Here is an 8,616-nt window from a genome sequence, read left to right as displayed (position 1 = left end):
CCAAGTCTATTTTAATCTTCACACAAGTGCACATGAAATAAACTCCATTTTACATTTCTCAGTTAAGACATTAGAAGAAAGAATGATTAAAATATTTGCCAGTATATTTAATTGCATTTTTAAATACACTATGTCAAACTTACAAAAAGAAACTAAAAAAAATAGCAGATATGCATAACGGTACATCAGAAGTGCTGTGTTCTTGTATCTTTTATCATAAATAAACATAACACAGCAATTGTAGCAAAATATATAATTAAATAAATATGGGTAGGCTAAACACTGTCCTTTCCCCTACATAGTCTTATATTTACAAGCCTTTGTATAATTACTGCATTGATAAAACACCCATTGCTAAGATAGTGGTTATGCAGCTGATTGAAGGGCTGTAGGCATCCTGGCTTCACACATCGAGTATAAAAGAGGTAAGTGAGCTGTGTTTAGACATTGTATATAGATCCAAAATGGCAACTGTGTGACCTGTTCACTCAGGGCTGTCTGGATTTGATTATGACCCAGTTATCTGGGTTATCTGGTCCTGATCAGGTTTCCAGACCAGTGAATCCAGATAGTTGCAGTTAATCAAATAATTTAAATTTAGCTTCCTTTCTCTTCTACCTCGTCTCTGCACAAACAGCGCACAACGCTATTGTCTTTTACTTTATGGTTACTCTGATTCATTGGAAAATGTGACCAAAGACACACCTTATATGAATATTATGCATAAACCACTGAGGCCAAAGACAAAGCTGGGAGCAGACCTGTTTTTGGTGTTGCTATATGTAACCAAATATGACCAGAAATAAGGCCAGAAATCTCAGCACGCCCGTCAGGATATCAGCTCATTTAAGAAACAAATTAGTGTAAAAACACCTGAACGTTTCACTTTCTGTTTAAGAGCAAACACAAGAGAGAACTTGATGGTTAAGCCCAGCATCAGACGTACATGTCCACACATTAATCAGTCTCTAGTGGTTTTAAAATGCAGTGGAAAGGCTACTCTTGTCCCTCGTGTTACAGACATGACGAGAAGCAGGCTGGGTTTCAAGTTTGAGTTTACAGAAAATGTATTGAAGGAAAACACCAACTCCCTTTGAGACTGGCCCATTGATCAGCTTCGCTATTGAGTGCTGAGAAGTCAACACAAAAATCATCCATGTGTGCCTGATAGGTTGTTAGCTGCAGCGCTCAGAGGTAACAACATTTACTATGCTGAGTGAAGACTGACTTTTAAGACATGAAAGGTGGTGGGAGCTGTGTATCAAACAGTATGACCTCTAGAGACATAAAACTGAAACATTAAATATCTTTACCTGAACAACTCTGATGTAACCAGGGTTATGTTTGGTGGGTGGTTTCATATTAGATTTTATGCATTTTTTTTTCTTGTACAAATCTCCACCACAAAAGGCCTGATTTTGTGATTTAGCTTTTGAGCTGCAGTATGTTCTAATTTTCGGACTATGCAGATGGTACAGATGCATGTGATCGACCAGTAACACAGGAAGATTTTGGTATCATAATTAAGATATGTTGGTCATCAGGACATATAGTTTTCTTCAGAGGGAAATCTTATGCAAATCTTGTAACATAAAAAAACCCCTTTTGAAATGATTAAATCTATTCTCCAAAGTCTTCCAAGAGTAAAGGTCACCCATGAAAGGTCAGTATAATATTAACATTTTACATCCTCAACTCTCATGCAGTTACTCAACATCCTGTAAAAACAAACTAGTAACCTTACCTACAATTCTACACATTCTCAGTATGTATTTTGACAGTTTACATGTGTCACGTTGAGTTCCGTCTTTGTACGAGCTCAGCAAGCAAAGCCATGTCTTAGCCTGAGCCACGATGCTGCGTTCACCTCCTGCCCTCTCCCATCTCTGCATTTCCCCGTATCTGTCCCTCGAGCACATGTGGCAGATGCTGCACGGCCAAGCTCGCTCGGAGAGGCTGCAGCGCTGTCAGCTCAGATCCGTCTTCGTTTAGTAGGGGGCGCTTGTTCATTAAGCCCATCATGGCTCAACGGGAGGCAGGCCTCCACAACACGCTCAGGCACGGCCTCATAAATCCACGTCAGAGAAGCCAAGGCATCTCATGTGGAGGGAGGTTGCAGAGGTGGTGGTTGAAGGGGTTGATGACAAGTAGTCCAGGCCGTCCACGGCCGTGATACAACTGGAATAGCCACTATATCCTAAGGATCAGGAGCAATGGTTGCACATCAGAGAGATGGGGGGAATTTCTGTTGTTTCGTTAAATAATCTTTATTATAATTTCAGTCTACAAAGCGTGCCCTGTGTAACTGCCATTTACATAGCCTGGTTTTTTTCTAAGGGAAAGGTCAGCGGCTGGGGCAACTTGCCAGGTGTTTGTGGAGCAGCAGACCAGTGCAGTGCGGTGAATGTAATTACGGCACTCCGGCAATCTGATAACCTGCCAGTCTGTCTCTCAACACTAGGAAAGTGCACCGGCATATTAAATGCGGCTCAACAAACATGGTTGTGAGCGGGGGAACAGTGTCTGTGTGTGCAGGATTATGGGGTAGGGGTAGAGGGTGGGACGGGGTTTGACTAATAAATCGGGTTGGTTTTGAAGGCCAGTATGTTTTTCAACTGTAAGTGTGCGATTATTCAGTACTTTTAAATTTGACGAATTTCAAAAGAATTTCAAATATTCTGTTTTGCTTGGAAGGCTTACACCACTAAATCTCACCATTAAAAAGGACAGGTTCAGATTATTTCAAGAATTACTGATCGCTGTGATCATTCCTCCTGCTCCTTGCATTAAGACACCACAGCCCTTCTGAGAAAAAAATGCATTCCAAGTTCAGCCAGTCCAGTTCAGCTGAAGCCAGTGTTATAGTGGTGTCCTGGTAGGCGTTTTATATACTGTGTTTAAAGTCAAATTATGTGCTTTGGTGCGTTCGCTTCATATCTGTAGTTGAATATAGTTAAAACACCAGCACATCTATTTCATACCCCTCCTGGAACGGTAGACAGGGGTGAGACTTTTGTTCTTGAAGACAGCCAGTGCTTCTCCCGAGGCTGATACGCCCATTGTCCGGAAGGAGGGAGGGAGAAGACAGGGAACAAAACTCTCCCATGTGCAGTTAAAGCCATAGATTACATGAAAGATTGTAACATAATTGGCTGCAGCTTTGCTCTGCAAGATGGGCAGTGATTCGTATCTGGCTGGAGCTAAAATGAGGCTTCAGAAATGTGAGTTGCCAGAATCAAGTGGGGATCTCCCAGAGTTACAGGGTTTTTTGTACATTTTAGTGTTTCCATGTACAGTGTTTCCTTGCTGCGCTGCAGGGGAGATACCCACCTGATTTGTCTAACTCTGACTGACTGCCGAAGCCTCCTTGGAATTCATTTGTTTTTTTTACTTAAAGACTGTGGATTTTGTTCCCCCACTTCTTACATTGGAGTCACACAAGGAAGGCTTCACTTCACAGCCATTCATTGTAAATATGGGCATGTGAGTATTGTGTAAGATCAGCCTTTAAAGCCAGAGTAAAAATAATAAAGCACATTCATGCATATTCGATTATTAGGGCCTCCAACTCACCAGCGTTATAATATTAATCAGTTATACAGCACAAGAATGAGTCTAAGTATATCATGTCCATTATCCTAATGGTGAATGACACATATTCAACAACATCTGCTTTAATAAAAGATGAAAAAAAAAGAAAGAAATCAACCTCACATACCTGTCCGAAGGTAATGCAATACACCTACGCAAGGCTGTGGAATGAAAAAAATGTTTGACAAGAACAGACATCAGTCCTGCTCCTGCCATAACAGACAGCTGAGAGAGTCCAAGGAGCTGCCCGAGACCCACTGCTGTCTCTCTGGACCTCAGTTGACACCATAAGTCAATGGCCGGCTATTTAGACGTCAAAGCTGTTTGGAGACTAGTGTTAACAAGCACAAAGGGGCCACTGAGTGAGCCAGAGAAGGTGTTATCGTGCTGACAGAACAGAGCACTCTCCACACTCATCTGTTTTATTCTTCTTCCTTTTCAACCATTCACCGTCTCACTTGTCTCTTCTTTTTTTTTTTTTTTTCCCCTTCCCCTTCTCCTCACTGTAATTACACTTGCTCTGCCAAGCGTAGCTCGAGGCGTGGCTGGGCAAAAATCACTCGTTAATATGAATCTGCAGAGTGTGTGAGGAGGAGGACTACTCACTCACAGTCTCTGTGGAAACATTAGGTTGTGAGCAACCTGCACCTGTATGTGCTCTCCTGGGACAGAGAGGTAAGGAAGCCTCACTTTGGGGAATTGTCTGTGTTCGTGTGTGTGTGTGTGAGAGAGAGAAGTGAGGCCATCCATTTTCAAAATGAACCTGCAATAATTACAAATCTGTAGTGAGGAAACAAGTGCTTGTAACTAACAGCCTTTGGGCTTTGTGATTTTGCAGGTTGGTTTCAGCCGGTTAAACAATCCAATCATACGAGAATGTCAGAGAGCCAGAAATTAAGGTCTGATCATCATGAGAAACACACCTTAAAGTCAATAATAATAATAATCCAAAAAATAATAATAATAATGATAATAATAATAATAAATGTGCTGCAATTTACAGACAACTGCACACTCCTGCTTATCTCCATGATTGGCCATGCTGTTTGTGAACAAACACCTCCTAGACAAAGAGGTTTCCAGGCAGGAAGTGTGAAACTAAGGTGTGACGACACGTCCTCAGCCCTCAGAGACAGTTGAGCGGCTGCTCTGTTTGTCAGGAGACATACAGAGCATTAACACCAGCCAGAGCACCAGACCAGACAGATATTGTTACACAGCGCTTCCCTTCCCCGTGTCAAGCGAGCGTAATCAGACACACCCAGAGACAATCAGCAGCTGCTGATGGCAGAAACGAGTTAAAGTTTTTCATACTGAAATACAAAGATATGCCATGACGACGCAACATGTTGCTGCTAGATACAGTGAGGGGAAATCTGTGCAAGAGCCATGCTGTAATACTACAAATTACATGTAGCTTCAGGCTATGCAAGGCCAGTTGTTAGAGACGTTGTTTGTTTGTGCGAAGGAGTGAGCGCTGGAGGGAGAGGGACAACATGATCTATCTAGATGCTCTTCAAAAAGGCCAAGGAAGTCAAGAGAACAAACATCTTCATTAATTTAGACTGCTAGACAGCAACATGCATGGTATACTCTTCAAAAGGACACATTCATTATTAATCCATACCATACTGGACGGCATGAAAAATAGCAATTGACAGTCAGGTAGAAACGCTAATGGAAAACAGATTTTCCAAGGATGCTAGCTCCCCTAAAACAGGGTTACATGAAAAAGAAAGCTGCTTGAGCTCAGTTCCATAACATCTCTGTGTGCCCCATGAGAATCTCGTGGTCAGTTCGCCTTCATTAGCATGTGCCACGAAACAGCATATACCATTTTTTTTGTCCAGTTTTTGCTGCTGGAGTATAGTGAAAAGCTTTCAGTGTTTCAGTCTACTGGTAGGGGCTGTTGGATGTGAAACCTGCCCACTGGCTGCAGCTCACAGACATTATTTTGGGGAATTCACTGCAGAACTAAGGACTTTTTTTTTTTTTTTTTAAACCAGATTCACAGCAGGAAGTGAATTAGACAGGAGATAACAGTTGGCTACTCTCATCACCTATAGACCTACAGATAGAAGCTTGTTAAATTCAGTCAGTACGTCCGCTATTCCACTTCATTTCCAACCGCAGCAACTCACTTGTTAACGAAAACAGCGCTGACAAAAGTGTCGACGTTTCACGCATCGTTGAACTCGTTGACAACTGGAGTAAGATTTAGTGTTCGTCATGTGCTAGCTGCGGCACTGCCTCAGGAATGGGTGTCTACCCTGTGAGATCATACTCCTCAGTCTTGAGATTAAAAAGGTCCTTAGTCGAGACAGATGCCAGCAATCCAGAGGCATTTTATTTAGCTGATTATCTTCACAGAAAAAAGAGCTATTACATCCACCTACTAAATCCAAAAACTATGCAATGTGCACCATAATCATTCAAAAAAAAAAAAAAAGGCATACTGTATACATAATCACAATTTCACATATTAAAAAGAACAAACTCATGAACAAGCAGTATAGCATTTCTCTGCAGCAGAGGCATAATGAGGATGCAATGACCACCAGTATGTTTTTTTGTATTCTTTCACTTTAAAGTCAATGTACTCCATCCATTTATCCTTTAGGAAAAGTAAAAATAGAACATATCACTCTTTGCAACTCTCAAAAAAAAACCCTTTACCATAATTCATTGTCCATGCAATGTTACACGGAAGAAACGCATCTGACATCACAGCTGCCAGGTACTTGTATAGGACATGCGGCAGACGTTGAATGGAGGTGGTGAGCGGGGTTAATCGGGAGCCATGACAGATGTCAAATCTGAATAGCATCATGGGGGAAGAGGGGGAAGGGGAGGAAGACTTTCATGCAAATCTTAACAGTATAAGTCACTTAATATCTCACTGCGGGGTCCCAGACAGTGTCCCGTCCTCTCTCACACGTCCGAATTGATGCTCAGGTTGGCCAAACGTGGGTCAGAGTTTATCTCATACCTGTAATGGTACCCCTCCATGTGGTCCCTACAAGCATCCCGGATGTTGTAAATCCACCGCTTGATGCCTTTTCTGTTCAGGTAGAGCACCAGCAGGAATATGACACCGATCAGAGCCAGCACCAGCCCCAGGAAAACATAAGAAGTCTCCAGCACGCCCTCCATGTTGCCCAAACACTTCAGCTGCGACGGCTCCACCTGCAGGAGCGGCTGGCGTCTCAGGCCCTTGGGGTCCGCACAGGTCAGGTTCTGCATGTCGACGACCTGAGTGGAGTTTTTCAGCCACGACAGCATGTCCTCGATGAAGCAGTCGCAGCGCCAGGGGTTCCCCGCCAGCCGGATGCGGAGACCAGGCTTGAGGCTGAACTCTGCCAGGGTGGTGGCGGGCAGATCCCTCAAGCTGTTGTCCCTCAGGTCAAGGTCACGCAGCGGTGGCGCCTTCAGGGTCCCGTTCTGAATGGAGATGATGGAGCTGTTCCGCAGGCTGAGGTTGACCAGGTTGGAGAAGCTGGTGAATATGTCGTCTGGAAGAATCACAAGGTCATTGTTGGACAGGTCCAAGACTGTCAGCTGCAGGAGGTTTCCACTCTGTAGGAGATTTAGGACCACATCCACGGAGGAATGATTGTGAAAAGACCTGCTGAGGTTCAAGACCTGCAGCGTATTATTATCAGGGAAAGCTCTATCACTGAAAGTCTGGATATTGTTGTTGCTCAGGTCCAGCCGCACAAGGTTTGGCAAGTTGTCAAATACCTTTGCATCCACAGACTCCATCTCATTCCCACTGAGATAGAGATCTGTTAACAGCTCCAGGCGGGTTGGAAAGGAATCCCCACTAATACGGGAAATGTTTCCAGTGACGAACAGGAATTTGGTATTGGTCGGTAAAGAATGCGGAATCGCGTCCAAGTCCTGGTTTTGGCATTTCACAGTTTGTGAGAAGCACAAGCATTTGTCCGGACAGCCCTGACAGGACAGTACGACCGCGAGGAGGAAAAGCAAATGCATCAGTCCGGACTTGTGTGTTCTCCCTCGGATTTCTCCGCGGTTATATCCGCACGAGGTGCTCAACAGGCGCATCTTGGACTTTACAAATCTGTCGACGCGGACCGTGCGTAAAGATTACTTTACAACAATCCAACTCTTCCACGGGGAACAAGGCAAAGTTTTTCAACTATGTTTCCCGCCTTTTATCCTTTCGAAAACTGCTCCCAGTTCCAACTCAGAACTACCCCCAAACCATCTTTGTTCAGGTCTACATTTCCATGAGGATGAAGGTGATATGGACGAAGCTCGCAAACTTCTAGCCTATCCTCTTCGTTTCAGGCTTATATATAAAAATCTACACGCTATTCTTGCAGTCCCGGCAAAACAATCAAGTCCGAAGCAGAATGTAAAATCGGCAAATAACTTACTCTTCAACTGCAACTGGTTACGAAGCAGACAATGCTTCCTGTCTCCCAAAGGTGTCGTGTATTACGTTCGTACATGCAGCCTGCCGTCCTCCTGAACGTAAGGAGTCTAGAGGGAAAGACTGAACACAGCAGCACAGTGCAGACCATTGGAAAGCGGGAGCATACCATTGTTCAGCAAAACGGGGGTGAACAGAAAACTCTCACAAGTTTGTTTAGTTTTAATTAAAAATGTCCAGTCGTAATTATGCCACACAGGATTTTTATATTGATCTCAACTTGATTGTCAAACATCTAATTGTGAAAATCGCAACAAGTTTTCCTAAAGATGGCCTGTCCCGGTTGCTTGGGGTCCAGGGACCTCTAGGGGTCCCCGAGGGAGCTCCAGTGACGTCCTACGATGAGGCTGCAGTCTGTTTAATACAATGTAGTAAAATACTCGAAAGTGATGATAATTTTGCATTTCCATACTAAATCATTACCAATCACAAACATATTTTCAGATGGCAGTTCCTTCAATGAAATATCTTCACATAATGTTGTTTGGTAGAGAAATGACTCGACATGTAGGGAAATTAAAACGTTTGCGATTCCTGTGGGAACATCAGTTTGATCTGTTACTGTA

At 43.4% G+C, this 8,616-nt stretch overlaps 1 protein-coding gene across 1 annotated transcript; it reads right to left on the bottom strand.

Moving 5' to 3' along the window:
* tpbgb (trophoblast glycoprotein b) lies at positions 1-8,583 on the bottom strand. Its single transcript, XM_044206943.1, has one exon. The coding sequence runs from the start codon at positions 7,657-7,659 to the stop codon at positions 6,523-6,525; it is 1,137 nt and encodes a 378-aa protein (XP_044062878.1). The 5' UTR covers positions 7,660-8,583; the 3' UTR covers positions 1-6,522.
* Between the last annotated feature and the right edge of the window lie 33 nt (positions 8,584-8,616).

The sequence above is a fragment of the Siniperca chuatsi genome, linkage group LG9 (genome assembly GCF_020085105.1).
Source record: "Siniperca chuatsi isolate FFG_IHB_CAS linkage group LG9, ASM2008510v1, whole genome shotgun sequence".
NCBI lineage: Eukaryota > Metazoa > Chordata > Actinopteri > Centrarchiformes > Sinipercidae > Siniperca > Siniperca chuatsi.
This window is presented reverse-complemented; position numbering and strand designations above follow the sequence as displayed.